General features: G+C 42.1%; 1 protein-coding gene across 16 annotated transcripts in view; it reads left to right on the top strand.

Moving 5' to 3' along the window:
* Positions 1 to 20,334, top strand: part of PRDM2 (PR/SET domain 2) — a 127,473-nt gene that overhangs the window by 61,314 nt on the left and 45,825 nt on the right. For 14 of the 16 annotated variants that reach the window (XM_070252991.1, XM_023635748.2, XM_023635752.2 and 11 more), the window contains one exon: positions 17,823 to 17,933. The exons of 1 other annotated variant lie outside the window; for it this stretch is intronic. In XM_070252991.1, coding sequence (XP_070109092.1) covers positions 17,823 to 17,933 — 111 coding nt within the window. Of the gene's footprint in view, positions 1 to 14,100; positions 14,160 to 17,822; positions 17,934 to 20,334 lie in introns of those variants that run through there. One more of the 16 variants, XM_005607511.4, reaches the window with a different exon arrangement.

The following is a 20,334-nucleotide window of genomic DNA, read 5'->3' as shown; positions in this document are numbered from 1 at the left end:
TAGTGCCGAGTGGGGCTGAGCGCTTGCACAGGCATTCCTGCTTAGCGGCTGCTTCTGTGCTGTCCCCACCGTCTCCATGGTTTGTACGAGCTCCAGAGGAGGAAGTGGGCACCTAGTGAGGTTGGATAACTTGTCCAAGCTTCCTCTGCCAGTGAGTGTCAGAGTCAGAACTTGAACCTAGCTTTTACATTTTCGTGCCTTTGGTTTTACGTAATATGCTGCTGTTTGTCCACTTGTACGTGTGGTGGGCAACAGCAGTAGAAGTGACAACGCTTCTTCTATTTAAATTTAAAATTAGAGAATACATTTAATAAAGGCAGAAAACAGGTGGGCCGTAGTGGAGTTTGATCTCCTGACCTTCCTTCACAGCCGACAGCTCTGTTTCAGGCTCCTTAGCCAAGGCTGAATGGCAGAGGCCTGCTGAGGGGCCTGAGGATGATGGCCGAGGGGCCCTGCACCTTCTGGGTGCCTGGTGGGCAGCTCCTGTGCCCACTTACTTACAGGCACTCACATCGTTCTTGTTTTACGTGCCGGAGCAGGGTGTGGGACAGTGAGAGGTGGAAAGGTTTCCATGTTCCTGTGGCATCGTGGCCCAGCACTGAGTGCTCCACGGCTCGCAGGCTTGTTGCGTTGAGCGGTTGGCCTGTCAGCTCTCGCGGCCTTCCAGCCGAGGGATGCCTTTGCTGAGCTTTGGGTGTCCTGTCTCTGCTGATTGCCGGCCAGCTTGATCGCTGCTGCTGTTACAGTGGCCTGTTTTTAAAAGCTCGGTGCAGTTTTAATATTTTTTCAGCAGGAGTCAGGGAAGTTTTTTGATGTCTGATTCTGCTGCTACTGAGTGGCTCCAAATTTAGGTAAATAAGTTAGGCAGTATTTTTGTTTTGTGCCTTTGATTCTTGCTTATGTATACCCTTGTTCATAGGGAAAGTATGTGGATGAACTAAAATCTTTCAAAGCATTTTGCACATTTTTCACCTGTATCTTAGTGGATGATTTGCAAAAATCCTAATATATGCCGTGATTAAAAACCGCTTCAAACATTGTAATTGAGTATACTGGGGACTGTGCTGTCCTCTGTCTATGCTTAGAGGTTATTCTGGTTCTCTTGTCCTTATGTAAATTGGAAGGTGAGACTTGCCTAATACAGAAAAAAGGCTTGATTATAATTGTTTTCTGAAAGGTAAAAAAATAAGACCCTTATCGTAGTGAGTTCAAAATAGTTTAGTTGATTTAAAAAATTCAGTTGTAATTTGAAAGTAAAAAAACAATTTGCTGTGCTTTCCTTAAATATGAATACTAAGTTCTTTTTCTAAATTATGGATTAATTACTATTTTTAAAACTCAATGAGTGTTTCCTTTTCCTAGGCAATGTCGTATTCTGGTTTATGGATGGGCTGTTACAATACTTGAACTTAATGTTCATGTGAGAGTTGCAGAGAGGAGGAGAGTATAGTTTTCTATTCGAAATTGCCTCTAAATAACAGGAATTGGGTAGCTAGTCCAAGAACGCCGGCGCGCGGTGGCAAGGTGCTGGCCGTGCTGTGGGTCCGAGGTGCTGTGGAGCGCTGGGAGCTGCAGTGGCCCAGAGACCGGCCTGGCGCTCTGTGGGCGTTAGCTGTTCGTGTTTTACGTGCTGCCAAGGACAGTGCTGAGGTGGGTTTCATTGATGTTAATAATTTGGTCGACATAGTTAGGGAAGCTGAATGATGTGGAGAGGCAAGAGTTTTTTGAAAACACTACTGTTTCTCAAAGTGAAAAAGATAAACACTGAAAACCGTTGTTTTGTTTTTTACCGGTCAGATTAAACCAGTGTCAGACATTACAAGACTTCCTGGCTGACTTTATTCATTACAACGTACTTCGATATGGACATATTTCATGATTTGACATTTATCTGCATATTACGTCATTCTGTTGTGAATCACTGCATTTCTGTTGATGGTGTCAGTGAGAGCAATTACTCGTTTCTTTAGCGCATGTCGCGTGTGTCTAGTGCTGTGCTTGGTGCTCCACGTACATCATTGCTCATCCTCCGAGGACCCCTGCAAAGCAGGGGTCCTTCTCCTCCTTTCCACGTGAGGAAACTGATGCTCAGGGGGCTTCTGTGGTTTGCCCAAGTCACCCAGCTACTCAGTCACTGGCTCCGCCTTGCCTAAATCCAGTTTATTCCTAATGTTTTCAAGTAGGACACTTATACTGAATAAGTAGCAGTGTTTTATAAGGCTTTGCTAATTAGCCAAGATGAATTTTTACCACTTACTTTAGAATTGCCTACTTTAATCCTAAATAATAAGGCAGTGTGATTAAGTGAAGTCATCGGTATTGGAAAGCTAAGTTCTGGTGAGAACTAATGCCTTCAGTTATTTTTGCTCTGGGGGTTTATGGGTTGAATAGATTTATTGTATTCCTTTGAGCGCTTCAAGTGAACAGTTTTCAAAAACACTGACAGATTACATTTTATCCCTTGCTAGCTGTTAAGTGTTTTTTTAATGACATATTTGTCGGTTTGGGCTTTTTGTGAAGTTATTTCTCTTAAGGTTTATATTATTTTTGAAATCGGTTTAGAAACCACAAGAACAGGGTGAGACGCTGTCTTTGCCGAACGCCCCTCCCATACGGATGGCAGAGGGCTTGAGCCAGGACCCTAGGACTCTCATTGTGCCTTATTGATGCTTTCAAGAAGCCCGTGCTCTGTGGCTTCCTCCTCTGCCCCGGTGATGTTTTGTTGAGAATGGCTCGCTAAACTTTGAGAATGATTGAATAAAACATAATTTTTCAAGTTTTCGTAAGATGACTGTTATGGATCATGAGCATGTTTTAATTAACATCCACTGCAAATGCGATCTAGTGCAGTTCTGACTTGTTTGTGGCTGTAGTGGAGTTCCGTCGTACTTGTTAGTTTGTGTCGCTCTTACGATGTGACAGCACTAAAAGATGGGGAATTTGTTTTTCTGTTTTGTCAGATGTCTCTTTCGGGGAGCATAGCTTTTTAGTTTTTACTTTTTCCTTTAGGAGGAACTCATTTGAACTGTTTGAAGCAGTCCCTTCTTCAGAGGTTTTGTTTGCTGATAAAGCTGTTCCTCTTCTAGTGGCTTGACTCATTTCTGGGGAAAGCATGAAGGGAAACAAGAACAAGAAAGGAGCTGCCCTGACCTGTCCCAGAGCACTCTTGGATTTTCCGAATGAGGGACAGGGGTTGATTTCTTAATTGTGTGTGTCTCACAAGAGAGTTTTTAGAATGTGTGTGTTTATAAAATCTTAAAAACTTCTCGAATGTGTAACAAAGTGTAATCTGGCCTTTCCTCCCTAAAGCTTGTCCTGCGAGGACTTTATCCAGTTGTTCCTTCCAGATGCAGTAAGCCATCAGCAGCCCAGCGCCGAGCCTCCGACCCGGATGTAGTTGGCTGGACAGAACCCACTTAGCCATCTGTGCTTGCGTTTTTCAGATTGCTCGGACATTTTCCTTTCTGTTCTACCCTTTTCTCTACAAAATAGGAGGTGGTAACTTTGTTTAAAAGGTTAAAAATTGGTGCATATATTAAGAAGAAAAAGTCCTGAGGGATTATGGGTAAGAGACTAGAAAATTCTCAGCATTCTGAAGCATTTATTGTAGCTATTTCCTCTTTCCATTTTTGTGGTCATGACCTTGAAATTTAAAAATATTTTTTGATGGAAGTTTTAATAATCTGGTAAATGTTGTATAGTTATTTTAAGTGTTATATAAAAGTTAATATATTTATCTTTAGTATACAAAGAATATTTGAACAGTTTCAGAGGCAAGAGATTTATTCTAACTATAAAATAATGATATTGTATGGGTATGGTGTATAAAAATACCAGGTTCTAAAATCCTTGCTAATTTGATACCTTCACAAGTTTCACATTTATGTAAGTTCTTATTAGTTTAATCTGTTTCCCAATGACCAAAACCTAGTTTCACCCTTAATGGATTAACTGTATGTTACCAGCTATGTATAGTTGCAGAGGATTATTTTTGCTTTGGTTAAAAAGAAAAGCAGTAAGTACTACGTAGGTTAAAATACCCCTCCCCCCGTTTATTCCTGTTGAAGCCACAGTGATAAACAATCTTTTCTTCTTGTGCTTACTATCCTACCCCTTGGTGCGGTCCTTTGTAGGTTTTCTGAGACACCACATGCCACAAAAATGAAGGCAAACTGGTTTGTTCACCCGTGTTTAGAACCCCCAAACCGAATTATGTGCAGTGTTTGAAGTTGCATTGCCGTTTAGAATGGGCACCAGTGGAATTTCTGTGCCTTTCGTTGTTGTTTCTCCTGTTTGGCTTCTTTGGTTCAGGTTTGATTCTCTTGCCAGTTTGAGGTGTAGAATATGCCTTTCTGGTTCTGTTGGCTGTAGTTTTGTTTTTCACGTGTGAGATTATCAGAACCTGTTTCTCTGTGGAGTAAAGCGACTGCTGGCTGTGAGCAGAATGTCGAGGTCCCTGTGAGGAATGGGGGCTTCACTGCCCTCCACCTACGGCCTTGGCACCTTCGCTGTGAGCAGGCTCGTGTTGGCGTTGGTGAAGACCTGTCACCTTCATCTCTCCCAGGTTTCTGCTGCAGGCAGCACGCTGCTGGTTAGTTGCAGTTTTGATCTTTTACACGTGGAGCAAGCTCCTTGTCTGTTTACACATTATGGATTGTAGTTCTCATAGGATTAACCTGGAATTGAGAGTTTCCCTCTCACTGGCATCCAAAACTAATAATAAAAAAGAATAACTATCTGTTGCCTCGCTCTTGTTTGGAATTTTGAACAAGGGCTTAAGATTTCAAATTTGCTTCTTTTTAGGAGTTTTATTAGGTGCTAAGAGTATTATCACAGGAAGTATCTTTTCCTTGCTAGGTGTGATCGTAGGAATATTTGATAAGGTCAAATTTAAATGTTAAGCTTAGTAAATATCTGTTTGCTGTTTTGATTCCATCAAAATGATAAATTCAGGAATTCAGGATAGAAAATAACATAAACTACTATCTGTATGCCAAGGTAAATTAAATTCATGGTTGTGATAGAGTATAGAGAATATTGTGATAAAGAATATTGTGATGTTTATTTCTGACTCTTCAGTTTTAAAGAGACAGGGTCCTCTAGAGAAAAAGTACATGGAATTGGTAAACTTTGTTTCCAGAGTGAATGATTGTTGTAAGCCCCCACCCCCAAATTCAATTTCTATGCTGAAGCACATTAAAAAGAAAAAAAACGACCCCGCAGTTTTTTAGTGGAGTGGAAGTGTGCTGCTCAGGCTGCACTATCGCTTCTGTATTAAATACCACTAGATCAGTACTTTGCAAATGGATAACTTGTTTAAAATGAGCTGGAAATGTGTGTGTGTGTGTGTGTGTGTGTGTGTGTGTGTTTGTGTTTGGTGGAGGAGAGAAGGGAAAAATTCCTGACCCCAGCTACACCTCTGGGTGCTGGGAGATGCACAATCTGTGCACTTTCTTGTGGCATGTGAGAACGTAGCCTTGGAGTTACACGGCCAGATTCAAATCCCAGCTCCACCACTTAAGAGCAGTGTGACTTTGCATGGGTTACTCTGCATGTTTTGATCTTCACTTTGCCCGTCTGTAAAATGGGGATATGACCTGCCTTGTAGGGTTGCTCTGAGCATTGAGAGCCTCATAGGAACATGCATGGCACACCAGCCTTGGTCCATTCCATATCATTGCTGGGCACGAGAAAAATTCGCTCTGTGGGAACTCTGCTCATCCTTGGGCTTATCATGGCACTTCTGAATTTAAAAATAAATAAAAGTTTCAGCATGTCCTCTTAAAATCCATGTATGTTCCTTTGGTGACATGGAGTGGATTAAGTAGATTGCAAATGAGGTAAGAGTAAAGGGCTTCTTTGCATCTGCAGGCACTAGAGAATTGCTCAGGTGCTAGAGACTCAGTCTCTCTTAAAAGCTGTCTTGTTTCACTCGTTACCCAAACTAGGACACTTGTCACCTAGGTAAGGTTAGTGGATTAGACAACTCTTGGCATTTGATTTGTTGCATGGGCCTAGACAGAAGTAAACGTGTTTCAGCTCCCTGCTTGCTGCCCAAATGGAGGGTTGACTGCTGTCTTCTGTTCTGTCCTCTCTCGATGTGGTCTAAACCACTCATGACTCTTCTGTACTGTTAGAACCACATTCTATGCTGGTGACATTTTGGATGAATTTTGGATGCATTTTTTTAGATACCAAATTATCAGACAGCCTTCGAAGTAACTATGTGGGAGCAATTTCAGTGCTATATGTGACAGATTAGGAAATCTGTCATCTTTCTTCTTGATATGAAATCAGGAAAAAGAAAAGTGTGAAAGAGCTGTTTTCTTAGGAGAAGTTACTAGTTAAGTTGATGACATCCGTTTTAGGGAAACAAACGTTCTGATGATCTGTGCAGCATTTTTATTTTTATTCCTTTTTTATTTTTTTGAGGAAGATTAGCCCTGAGCTAATATCTGCTGCCAACCCTCCTCTTTTTGCTGAGGAAGACTGGCCCTGAGCTAACATCCGTGCCCATCTTCCTCTACTTTATATGTGGGACGCCTACTACAGCATGGCTTGCCAAGTAGTGCCATGTCCGCACTTGGGATCTGAACCGGCGAACCCCAGGCCGCGGAAGCAGAATGTGCAAACTTAACTGCTTGTGCAGCATTTTTGTTGAGCAGTCTGAGGGGTCGGGGTTCTTTTTCAGGGATCACACAGAGGACTCCTGTTGATAATGTACATTTGCATGAACTCACAGCTTGACTTTGTGATAACTTAGGAGGTCCCCGAGCCCCCAAATATTGTGTTTATGTCTGTTAGTGACTATCTGGGGAGAGAAAGTGTTCTCTGATTTTCAGAGGGGTCTAAAGTTTCTTCCTGAAAAGATTAGGAACCACTAGAGTGAACCTAGTGTGTTTAATTTTAAAAATTAAGCAGAGACAGTTAGTTGGAAACAGTAAAATCAGCAGGTTACAGACTTAAGAAATGAAATATACTCACAGCTTCTGCTCTTAGAACATTAATATCTATTGGTGGAGATGTTAGTGAGTGTTTGGCAGAGTTCCCTCTTCTTTCGGTAAAGTTCTGTCCTCACTGGACTTGTACATTTCCCTAATGATGTCTGAGTGGGATCTTGTGAATTGGGGTAGAACAAACGAACACAGCAAATGGATGAATTCGGAGTTGTCAGTGGAAGCAGAATGTCCTTGTCTTCATAAGAAGGAACGTATGCTGACAATTTAGACTTGTAGGTGTGGGGTTTCTATATTTGTTTAGTAGAATCTACTGTGGATAGTCCTTACAATTTATTCCATTTATTGTGTGAAGTTCTTTCCGCACATTATCTCGTTTTTTTCCCCCCGATGGCAGTATCAGGTAGTTATCACCAGCGTGTATCACAGTTAGTTCCCATCTGCCCTGAACACGATTACTTTTCGTTAATCAAGTCGGGGCCCAAGGCTGTGCAATGTACTTTCAGTTTCGTGAATATCAGTGTTGTGGCTTCTGTCCTTTGAGGGCCTCTTTTATTCAGAGGAGAGCCCAGTCCAGTGTCTCCCTTTAGTTGGGGTCAGCTCTTTGCAGGGAAGATGTGCGACCTGGAGGACACAGGAAACTTCTGGCAGCAGATGGAATGAGTGGCTGGATGGAGAATGAGGCCCTTTCTCCAGCATGGGCACTGGCCTGGTAGGCACTGTGTTTCACATCCTAGTCCTTTGTGAGCCTTTTGGCAGTGTTTGTTTGTTCCCTGGGGGCATTATTTTACCTATATTGGTAAAAGAGAGAAGCAGCATCAGCTCAGGACAGTGTGGGATAATCCTTGCAGACCTGCACTAAGTAAGGGTTAGTGTTTCTAAAAGGCTGTGTGGTCTCGCTGCTGGAGGGCGGTGGCCGTGCGCCTAAGGAGGGCCACAGCTTGTAGCTGCCTGGTCAGCCGACTCCCTGAGCCTCCTAGCTTTACCTGGCTGGATGGCTGTTCACACCGCCCATCTCCCCATCTCTTTCTCCCTCCCCCCGCCTCTCTGTCTTGTCCTTCCCTCTTCTTTCTTCCTCCCTCCCTCCCTCCTTCGCTTCTTATTTTTAATGAAATACAGATTCTCTGGAACATTTTTTCCCACTCAAAATTTGCTTCTTGTTGACATTAGTAGGGCCTTTCTGCAAAGGGGCTTGCTTTTCACAAAGTTAGACATACAACTTGAATTTTCAATTCCTTCGTGGCAGACATCTTTTTAGTAATATATGTGTATTCCCTATAGCTCTTAACAAAGTGCCTTGTAGATAATAATCACCCAAGAAAAATTATCAAAATCCTTCTACTACACCATTATTCCAGAAACTTTACAAAGTATGTAGAGGAAAACGTTTATCATTGAGCAAGAGTAATGAGCTTGGGCTAAATCTGAACAGTAGTCTGATACAGGCTCGTCCATCTGAGAATGAAGTTTGTTGTTACGTAGGCTAGTGGGATTGTGTTTTTAGGTAGAGATCTATAAGAAAAAAATCTGGAATTGATTTTAAATGTAATTTGTGATTTAAAAAGTAAGAACTTTATGAGGAGAACAAATACATTTTAGTTCCTTCTCTGCTTCTTGCATCTGAAAGATGCAGTTTTGAGTTTGTCGGAGCTGGGGCCTTGGCGCTGCCCCTGCGCGTGGGTGAGCCTCGAGAGGTCCGAGCTCTCTGCCGAGAGGGCAGCAAGGCATCTGTTCATAGGCTCTGAGCGGGGCGTGCCTGCAGGCGTGGAAGGGGCGGGAAGGCGGCTGAGGTCTCGGACAGAAGGGAAGGAGGTCATTTAGTAACAGTGATGAAAGGTCTTAAAACTTAGACTGGAATCAGTGTGTTCCATTTCATGCTAGGTAGTTTAGTATCTTTGTAAATTCTCTTGTTTTTATGCATGAATTTCTTAAACTTCTACTGAGATGTGGCATATTCAAATGCCATTGCCTAGTTTTTGCATTTTAGGAGAAGTGTGATTATCCCACTCCCTCAGCTTATACCTGGGAGGCACTCAATGTGATGGTTTAAGATAGATTTTTTATTTAAATAATGATAGGTATAATAACCAAGTGCAGTGAAACAAGACAAAGAATAGAAGGTGTGTGGCTGTTCAAATGGAGGACACCAATTAATTTTTTGTTCAAAGTAATGTGAGGCATAGGAAAAAGAGTTGAAGGATCTACGCCCAAAGGTTAACAGTGGTAATTTGAATGCTTAAGCAGTTTTGGCTTTTTAATAATGTATGTTACAAATATTTGAAATCCCTTTTAAATTTTTATGACTCTGTGTGTGTTGTGGATTTGGTGTTTCTGGAGATAGCGCTTTTTTCTGGGCACTTATAAGGAGTGTAAGGTAGGAGACAGAAAACAGAGAAACGCTTCAGCAACACTCTTTGCTGTGCAGGCAAAGTACAAAATTGAGGCCTTTTCCAAATGTACTGTTATAAAATTGCATATGTTAATCTCACCCAGTGGAAACATTTTCATTTGTCTCATTAATTTTGCTTTTGTAGGTATTTCTTCTTTTTAAAAAATTACTCCTTCATTTTCTGCATAATATAACCAAATGTTCGTCTGGAAAGATTAGAAAATACAAACAGATGGGGAGACAGGTCTCATACTCTCATCAGTAATCACGGGGAGCCACCTGCCACATCGCGCTGTGTGTCTTCTTGGTCATGTCTATGGAGGCGTTGTAGCCTGATTTTATTAATTAGTGATATGGCTTGACCCTTGTTCCTGTGAACATTTTTCTGAAGAAATGTAGAGAATGAATTTTGAGTATTGCAGTTGTCTTGACTCAGATTTATATCTGGATTTTACTTCCTGAAAATATTTTAAACTAAATTTTGTAGATAATTTATCAAGGTATGACATTGTAAAATTTATCATGGAATTTGTGAGAAAAAATGCCTTTCGTTTTAGCTGAATAACCAAGGCTCGAGGGTGTGCCCCCTCTGTTTGGCACCTTGCCAGGCTCTTGTAGCTCCCCGCCTGCCTGCACAGTCCCCAGTCCTGGGTGGCCTGGCCCCAGGGGACCGACACCTGGGCTTGGGTTCCGTTCTTCACTTGGTGGTTGCCAGTTCACTCTTTACATGTAAGATTTTCAGACTTTAGATATATATATTTGTTTCCTCTAAAATAAAATCTACTGAAAATCCATGAGAAGAACCCTAGAAGTTAAAATAATTATAAAGTAGAACAGGCTGGCAGCTTAAGTTTCAGAGGTATTTAATTAGTCTCTAAAATCATTTTGTTCATGCCACAAGACTTTTTGAGGTTCCAAAGAGTATGAGGAAATTGAATGCTTTCTTAATTTGAATTTATTCAAGTTTATTTGGGGAGCCCTTTCTCGTACTTGGAGTTATCCACTCAGAGCCACTAAAAGCCTTTTTTACAGAAGGTCAAAGCTCCCTGCGGAGGATGTGATCTTCGCTGTTCTCCCATCAACCTGACGCTTGGGAGAGGTGGGGGCCAGAGCCCCGGGGGGCAGAGGCTCTGCACCCCTGGCGGGAGGCAAGCATTCCAGGAATTTACACTGCTCTGCAGCACTGAAAAATCCAGAACTTTTCCATTGTTTCTGTTGGAAGCAAAGCCTAGAGTCCTGTTTTAATACCACGAGCAACTTAAAACCAGAGAGGTTTTATTTTTATAATTTGCCTCCAGGATTACGGCCAGCTCTTGGTGAGTTTACAGAGAAAGACTTGAAGTTATGCCCAAGAAGCTTAACAGAATTTTTTACTGTCAGGTACATTTCAAAGTTAACTGTAAAAGAAATCTGGAAATGTATAGCATATTACTTTCATAAAAACCAACTGGTGCAGCATCTTACTGCTTCAGACTTCTCTTTCAAACACTGTGGACCAGTGTGGCTAGGCCCCGAGTGGCTTGTTTTCCCGCTGATCTCACCACTTCTGATCATCTGATAAATGCATCCCCCTGGGTCATGCTGTTGACCTTCATGGAAGCCTTTCTGGTCGAGATTTCTCTTTTTTTAAGGGATTTTTCCACCTGCTTCAAATCTGAGATTTGCCATGGACCACTCTTGTGTGTGTGAAACGTTGCCCCTGAGCTAACACCCGTTGCCACTCTTTCTCTTGTTTTTTCTCCCCAAAGGCCAGTGCATAGTTGTATATTCTAGTGGTAAGTCACTCTGGTTCCTCTATGTAGGACGCCGCCTCAGCATGGCTTGATGAGTGGTGCATAGGTGTGCGCCCAGGATCTGAACCTGTGAACCCTGGGCTGCCAAAGCGGAGCATGCAAACTTAACCACTCAGCTGCAAGGCCAGCCCCTCTGGTTGCAGTTCCTGAGATGCTGTTCTGTCATCACTTGTGCTGCCCCAGGTTCCCAATTGTCCTGTCAGTGACTTCTGCTGACTTCCGGGGTACCCAAGTCAGATTAAGGATATTGAAATAGACTGTTAATTCCTTGTGAAAAACTTAGTTTTATATGTCTGTTTCCAGCTTTTCTCCTCTCTACTCATCACACCAACTGCAGGTTAAACCACCACCAGATGTAAAACACTGCTGAGGTCTAACTCTGACCACCCTTTACCAGCTCATGCCTAACATCGTTGTGGCCATTCTTTAAGCTAAGAACTTTGCCGTTATCCAGATTTCCCCTTCTTTACTACCTGGTCTCTTGTGGGCTTTTGTAAAAATCTTAATAAGTCATTTCACATGAGCTTTATGCTTTTTTGCCAGTTGAGCTTTTCATCATGCTTTTGGAACTCTGACTTAACCAGACGTCCTGAGTGCTAATATCAGGGCCACGCTGGCCTGAAAATCACACCCTTTTCTTTTAAAGATTCAAAAAGATGGATACTGACTTTACATATTAATGATGAATTTCTCAAACTCGCCTGAAATGTAGATGGCTCTGTTAATTATCTTTTTTAAGGATGCAATTAGAACCCAGAAAGTGTTGCTCCCTAACAAGGCTGCTAGAACACGGTGGTTGGAGTAGTGAATTGGATGGGAATAAAAGCCCCAGTTTTGTGTAAACTTGCTGTGAGTTTTTAGGCAATTCATATATAATGAGATGAAGCTCAGAGAGGTATGTTTGTGAAGTTTGGGAAGCAAAGACCATCTTTAAGGCTCCTCTGAATCTTAGGGTTCTTCTCTCTCACCTTTTAAGGCAGCGGATTAATTCCATTATTCCATGTCTGTTCTGTTCTCTGAGATCTGTACCCTCAGCTTAGCTGAATACTTTGTTGAAGACTTTCTTTAACCTCAAATGAAAGCATACTTCCAATCTTCAGATTTCCTGGAAGGACCCTCTCATTTAGTGGCAGGAAGAAGAGGAAAATTTCACAAGAGAATGGTCACGAAAGGAGGAGATTCTGGATGGTAGTGTCATAAGGCTGGAGAGAGGAATTTTAAGAATTTAAGACCCATCAAACTGTGAAACACAAAGGAGAAACTTGGGGCACATAAAGCCTGAAGAAATTTGGGCTTGTGTAATTATGAGATCAGTGGCGACCGTGGAAGGTGGAGCTCCAGTGGAGTGGAGAGGGTGAAAGTTCAGGTGGAGTGATGAAGGGCTGAATGCAGGGTGCGGACCAGGAGGCAGCAGGCACAACCCACCCTTTGGGGAGTTGAGTATGGATCCTGTTCAGGGCAGCTTGTGTCCTCGCTGACCTTTCATGGTGCAATCGTGGAACTCTCACAGATGGGGCCTCCTTGAAGTCAGCTGTGTATCTGAGTGAGATGGCGAGCTCCCCAACAGAGATTGGGTAGACCTGCCTCTGTGCGTGGATACCGACTTCTAATTTTATCCTCGGGAGTTGGGTGGCTCCCCAGTGAGGAGGCAGTGCACGTAGAGTTGCATATGGTTCTACCTTTAATTCATTTAAATCACCAAATGCATGAACCTTCAACTCTTGTGATGAATTTTTAATGTAAGTTGAGCAAGCCTTCTAGAATTTTGCAATCTCTCTGATGCCTGAACATTTTGAAGTGAAACATCATTCTCTAGAATTTTCTAGTGTTTGTCCAGTTTATTAGAATAGTGGAACACAGTCCAGACCTAGGTTAAATTATTCATGTGTTGCTTTAGGCAATTTTGGTTTTGCAGCTTGCGTCCTAGGCACTGGCAGTACAATGCTACATGTTGTCTTTAAAAAGTAGTCATGGCTGTTGGATTTCTTGATATGGAAGCTATTTCACTAGGAAATCCAGCTTTATTTGTATTGTTTAATGATGAATCGCATTTGCTCAGATTGGTGTTCTGTGGTATTGGCTGATACTTGTTTCTGGCATAAGGCGAAGTTAAAATGGAAAAAAAGTCTGCATCCAATTTGATTGTTACTCATTTTCTGTAAATGCAGTGGAAGTCACTTTTCTTTCATTTGCCCTTGAAACCTAGTGAAAAAAATGATAGAAAATGTTTTGTAAAGAATAAGATATGCTTATTGTGCCATTGTTGATCCTAAGAAATACATATAGTAGAAAGAGCAATTTTAGCATCATCCTCCTCTGAGTGTGTGGGGTTTTCTTTTTTGGGGGTTTTTCTGGTGAGGTAGATTGGCCCTGTGCTAAACATCTGTGCCATCTCCCTCTATTTTGCATGTGGGATGCTGCCACAGCCTGGCTTGATGAGCAGTGTGTAGGTCCATGCCCGGGATCTGAACCTGTGAACCCTGGGCCACTGAAGCAGAGCGTGTTAACTTAACCACTATGACCCTGGGCTGGCTCCCTCCTTGGCTTTTAAATTCTAGCTCTAGAGCTAATTTAGTTGTGTGACCTTGGGCAGATGGCTTCATGTCTCCAGTCCTTAGGTGTCTCTATAAAGTGAGAGGCACGGATTAGGACTTTCAGTCTCCTAGCAGAAGCGGTATGCAGTGATGAGAGCATCAGTTTTACAACATGGGCCTGGCACGGGCTGGAGAGTAAGTATACCGCGTGGGTCCTGTCACTGCCCAAGAGCACAAAGACGAACTTGAGTGTGTGTGAGAACCCGGATGCAGTAGGTAACCGCCGTTTCCCTTCTGTTTTCTTCATAACTCTGTGTATATTTCTTTTCCTTACGTACACACGGTTTTGTCCTGTCCTTCATTATGTTCTTTGTCACCATTTCCATTTCACTTTCCTTGTGTTTCATTCCTGTATCTTTCTTGTTTAGACCAAGTGGAGCCTGCAGCTGGCAGTAGCCTCTATGTAGGACCCTGCACGAACCTGATGGTAAGTGCACACGTGTGCTTACCAGGCTCCCAGTGGGCTCTGCCGGACCAGTGCTTGAGGCGCCTCCTGCCTCAGAGAGAGACTGAGTCCCCTCACCCCCTCGTAAGAGTCATTGTAGGTTGTTTTTGATTATGGGCTTTTTTTGTTTTTTCTTTTAATTTGATTGTAAATAGAACAGAAACCAAATAGCAGGAAAGAAGTTTACTGATTTAAGGAAATATAGCAGGTTCTACCACCTGTTACTGCAATCTTTGGCCTTGTGAATGACACCAAGCGTGCCTGAGTGTGAGTCAGGACGCCCGGTTCCTGCTGTCTGGGCTGTTGTGGACTACTGAGTCCCTGGGGCCCTGCTGTGTCCACCCTCAGAACAGCAGGTCAGACAGGTGATTTCAGTGGCCCCTTCACCTCTAGTCCACGGGCCTAATGGGAAATAACTTGAATGTTAGATGGTTCCGATTAAGGTTGAGAAGATTGTTTCACGTGTCAGATGATCTCAGTTCCAAGAATGAATGATAATTAGATTCATGAGACTTATTTCCATCATAAACTAAGTCTATCAGTGTTTACCAAAGGTACTTTGGAGGTAAATTGAATTGTTCCATTCCTTAGTTTTTAGATGTTTATTAGTGTTATTCAGATACTTTTTCAATGTTTAATAGATACATAGACTTCAGAGCCCCATATGTCTGTAGTGACCCATGTAATATTGGTTTAGCCCAGTGGTTCTTAACCTGGGGAGACACTCCCTCCTCCAGGGGATGTTTGGCCGTGTCTGGAGACTTTTGCTTGTCACAACCAGAAGGGGGCTGCTACCGGCATCTAGTGAGTGGCGGTCAGGGATGCTGCTGAACATCCTCTGAAGCGTTGAAAAACCCCATAACAGGAACCTTCTGTCCCCAGATGTCATTCGTGCTGCAGGTTGGGACACCCGGGTAGCCTGTAGCAGCCTGTGGCAGGGGTACTTTTGTTAGCCCTCCGAACAGGAGGCAGAGGTCCCGCCACAATTGGCTTCTCTTCCCAGGGGATCTGGTTTCTTGGTCATTGGTTTAAAGAAGGCACCGAGGGATGGGGGGGAGACCCTTCTCACTGATTGGGTCGGGAGCATCCAAAAATAGACATTTGACATTAGTGTTAGCTAGGTGTGCTAATATTCCTTTAGGCAGGGAATAAAACTTAAAATAAGTTTTACTTTTAGGTAGCTATGTGATTTCATTCCCAGTACATATTAATGTATGGTATTATTAAAGCTGTGCTTTGCTTTATTATAATATATAAATCTATAATATAGTGTATATAATATATATTATATATTTTATTATATATAATATATAATATAAATCTATAATGTGATATAAATCTAGAAATTTCATTTATTTAATGCCCTGTTTACAAATAGGCCGATTTACTTTTTGTGTATGACCTGCTAACTAGCTTTGCGTAGCACTGGAGACGTTGCAGAAAATCTTTCAAATGCTTTTGCAAGGGATTGTATTACAACAAATTGACATCTATATTTCTATTAAATTTTACAGTGACTTTTTTGAATGTACGTAAGGTTTATGCTTAAAAGGCAAAGTTTAGACTGTACCTCTATTTTTATTTATTTCCAAGGCCCCTACCTGTACAAAGTAGAAAGTAAGAGCTCAGTGAGAAAGGGTCATATTCCCCGGCTTGTTTGAGGGACATGAGGTGGTGCTGACCAGGGAAAAACTTTTCTGAATATAACTTTCAACTCCAGCATCTGAGGGCACCGGGACCCCTTGCCGTGGATCTAGCTGGACGGGAACTGCAGCGCTAAAGCAGTTACGTTAGTAGCCAGATCATTTATGTTGGCCTTGTGTGCCGCCAGTAATCCGATATGGCCTGGGCATCACACACAGGGACGGGCGTGTGTCCCAGTGAGAATAAGAAAACTGGTTGAAAGGGGGTGGATTCCAGATTCCCTCAGCACAACTGGATTCCTCAGGAGCCTTTGTCATCATCAGATTTAGGCTAAGCGCTGGAAGGTTGACACAGGGAGAAGGAACTGAAAGAAGAGATTCCCCCTCACTGTGAACGGTGTTTCCGTGTCCTTGCCCTTGCAGAGGTGACTGGTTTATAATCCTGCCAGCTGGGGACCTGAATCTCCCGTCTCCACGCAGGCTCTCAGCTTCTGTTCCCTCCAGAGTGTGGTTCCACGATGTGCATGCTTGTGTCCTGAGTTCCATTTTAGCTGCCTTTGGAAATGAACAGAGAGAGGTGTTACCAGGAATTTGAGCTTCACTTTCATAGTTGCAGAAAACATCTGTTTTTTTTTTATAGGCTGAAGAATTAGGGATTTACAATGGTATTTTAGAATTTGCTTTTTAAGACTAGCAAAATAAGTGACTGATTATTAAGTATTTCATACTTTGTTGTCGCATCTCTTTAACATTTATCAAAATCTGGTGGGTTTTTTAGGATTAGTATTTGCTTTGTATTGTAATCGATATTTCTATTTCTAATCATTATGATCTTTTCAATAGTAATATTTTGTGTCTCTGACTGCATTTTCATTTGTTGTCTAATGCTTCTCTGTAGTGATTTTCTGTTATAGAGAATACCATTTTCCAGAAACCATGAATGGTTTCTGCTTGTTATTTTACTAATTCAGAGATAAAGATGGCAAGAGGGTTGCTCCGAAAGAGCAAGGACAGCTCTAGGAGCTGTTTGAGACCTGGCTGGGGACAGCATTGCAGAAAGAGAAGGAAATTTGGGGGGCAGATGAATAGGAGCATATTCTGTTTCTGAACACTGAAAAACAAAAGCTACCAAAGATAAGAAACTTAGAGTTTAAAAAATGGAGAAGAGGGTCACAAATTCTGGTTAAATCCCAAGGAGACTGAGGGTCTGAACCTCCGGTTGTTTCCCCTTATCCTTATTGAATATCTGCTGACTTGAGTTCATTGTTCCAGCTTGTCAGAAATGTGTTGCGTTTTAATCTTATCTTCTGAACTGTGGTATCACTTGGAATGCAGTTAGTGTTTCCTGAATTCCATTCTCTGAATCGTTAATGAAATATTGAATTATCCTGGACCTGGAGTCAAGTCCCTCAGGACCCTCCCAGTGCCACGCCGCTGGCTGTGAATTATTCATGACTGCATTGGCTGTTGGAGTCACTGTGCGTGTCTGTCCCTTGCAGTTCAGCAGAGTCTCTGCTTCTGCTGTTTCACCTTGACAGTTATGGGTAATCTTATCTTAACGAAAAGGGCCCCAACTTATACCTTATTGTTTTTCTCTAATATACTTCTTATGAATAACCAGACTTCTGACAGTCACTATTATTTGTGTGGTGTTGAAACTCAGTGCTATGATCTAATTTTCCTCTGACATCAATATTGTTAACTTTTCTAGAATATATTATTTACTATGTAATACATTATAGCTAAGAGGGAACTATTGCCCAAGATTTTGAAAAGTACAGTATTTATGGGTTTCTTTTTCTTCCCCTCTGACATGACTTAAAAGAATTCATATTCATCATTCATTCCTTTCTTTAGGAATCTGAAGTGATAATTGCCTAGAAATATACCGTTTGCTGTGATTGCATTAGTAATTGTCTCCTTCAAGAATACAGGATAATAGCGAGTGAGTGAGTGAATGAATGCATAAGCAAACAAACAAATAAATAATATTGTGTTTCAGGGAAGAAAAAATCCCAAGAAAATAAAAGCAAAGCAAACAAAACTGAAGACATACAGGTGAAGACAAGTGAGCCAGGTTCCACCTCTGCCAATATGAGAGATCCTGCGGAAGGTAAGCAGGGGTCTCGGACCTGTCTGATCCGGGTATGTATCGCCAGTTCCTTGAACTTTGTATCTCCTTGGAATGGCCTGAGAATCATGCGAGAACTGTAAAGGGTTAAACAGCAAAAAGGCCACCTGCGTGTCACATGGTGAACTGAGCCTTCCACCTCCCCCTTCCCTTCAAAAAAGTTATAAAAGGCCTTCCCTGTTAAAAATGAACTTATTCCCTGGTTAAAATAAAATGAAACCTACTATGTGATTGCATTTATAAATAATTTGTAAAGTTCAAAACAAATCTGTGGTGCTAGAAGTCAGACTGGTGGGGCTCAAGAGGCTGCTGGGGTGCTGGTACTGTTCCTCACTGAGCCGTGCTGGGTCCCTCATTGTCTTTACTTTGTAAGCATCTTATCTTACCATATACTTGTGATTTATACACTTTATGTATGTTTTGCATTTCAGTTAAAATTTTACTTAAAATCTCAAACACCTTTGATTTTATATATCAGAATAAAAATGTGTCCGTCTTTTGTTAGAATTTAAATGCCTATTTTATCTCTTTGTGTTTCTTCCCACAAAATGTTCTTTTGCATGGAACCATGTGAGGCTTAAAAATTCCAGGCCCTCCAGTCACGTAAGAATATACAGAGAGGCATGGATTGAAAGTTAGTCAGAAAGGCAGGTTGCTCTGTGCTCGTTGCGTTGAGCCACCATATTAAGACTGTTGATCCTAGAAGTGAGGGAGGTGTGTCTTAATTTGTTACGTGGCCAATTTATGCAGACTAGAGCTTGCTCAAGACTTATTCCTAGTGACCTAATAGGCCAATTTCAAAGTGTAGGCTTGTGACTCTTAAGAATTGCTTGTAGAGAAAAAAACCCAACAAAATATTTTGGATGCCTTTTAAACCATTTTATTAGCACTTTTTGGGGTAATGACGTTCATAAAGGATTGTAATTTCCTGTAGCATTTTACGCATTTATTTCCCAGAGCCTTGTAAAACTAAGTTCTGCCTACTGATAGCAGATTTGCTAAGACAGACATTTGTTTGGACAACAACCAAAATACAAATACATCACTACATTGGCTAGCAGAATTAAAAAAGAAAATCGAACAGCCCCCTCTCCCTTTCAGTAATTTAAGACAGTTATTTTTTCCCTGATAACATCAGGTCCCATGAAAAGAGGTATGTAATGTTTACCTGCTGTGGAACAGCTGGTCAGAGTGTGGTGGGTTCTGGATAGTGTAGTTGTCGGCCTCTCCTGAACATCCTGTATTGTCCTCAGCAAGCGATTTTCCTACGGAGCCAACAGTCCAGACTCTTCCTCATGTTCTCCAAACCTTCCTTTATGTTTAAAACTCAGCAGACCTCACTGAGTATGTGGACACACTTTGGTATGAGCCTTACTAGTTAATAGAGCTGTGCATGTTTTGGTTCATATTACTTTGGACAGTTTTAAATCTGGAATTGTTTACCAATCACAGGGAAAGAATTTTTTTTTTCCATTAAAAGAAGCCACAGATTTTGGCCAAAAATGAACTCTGTGAAGAGATTTCTGAGCCTTAGAGATATGATTTTCATTTTCTGTTGTCTCAGTTTGACTTTTTTAGCAGCATGCCGAGTCTTTGTTGGAAGTGTATTTGGAAAGGGAGTTAGCTCCACATTTGAAATACATTACCACCATCAAGTGACTGCTTTCCCAGTGTGTGGAAGACTCATGGGATTGATGAAATTTGTCTAGGGGGTGAGAAGGCTAGTTCCTATTTAGAGGCAGAAACCTCAGTGCTGGTAAATGTAGTAGCAGATGGGTACCATCAGACTGATATTCCTAGGAAACAGCAGGAGGGCCGGGCCTGAGTAATCGAGCTCGTATTGATACCTTGAGTTTGCAGAGGCTGGAACCGTTGGCCTTTGTAACCCTCTGTCTTCCCCGTATCCAGGCACTCACCGGGTCTGTGAACAGACCTCGTCTCTCGGGACAGTCTGGCCACTTTCTTCTGCCTCTACTGCTTCTTTCCATCTCTTAGTGTCAGTGGCCATCATCTTCCTTCTGTTACCACTGCATCGGTGTGGGTCTTCTGCTTCTGCTGATGTCTTCCTCCCAGTCCCTTAATCCACACTGCAGCCACATCTCCGCGATGGCATTCTCCTGCTTTAAAGTACCTCAGTGGATCCCCATTGCCCCCGGTTCAGTCCGAACTCATTTACCACGTGCTACATGTTTTGCTTCCTCCTGCTTCCTTTTCCTCTTCTAGCCTTGACCTTCAGGTTCAGCCTGCTCAGTACTTTTCTCAGAAGCCTGCCGTAATTAACCAAGACCTAGATTTTCTTGCTCTGTGCCTCCATAGCAGCGTGTACTTCCACGAGCATGACCATTAGTTTATTATAGAGTTGCTGCCTGCTTGCTTGTGTGTA

This window comes from Equus caballus, chromosome 2, assembly GCF_041296265.1.
Source record: "Equus caballus isolate H_3958 breed thoroughbred chromosome 2, TB-T2T, whole genome shotgun sequence".
NCBI classification, from domain to species: Eukaryota; Metazoa; Chordata; class Mammalia; order Perissodactyla; family Equidae; genus Equus; species Equus caballus.
This window is presented reverse-complemented; position numbering and strand designations above follow the sequence as displayed.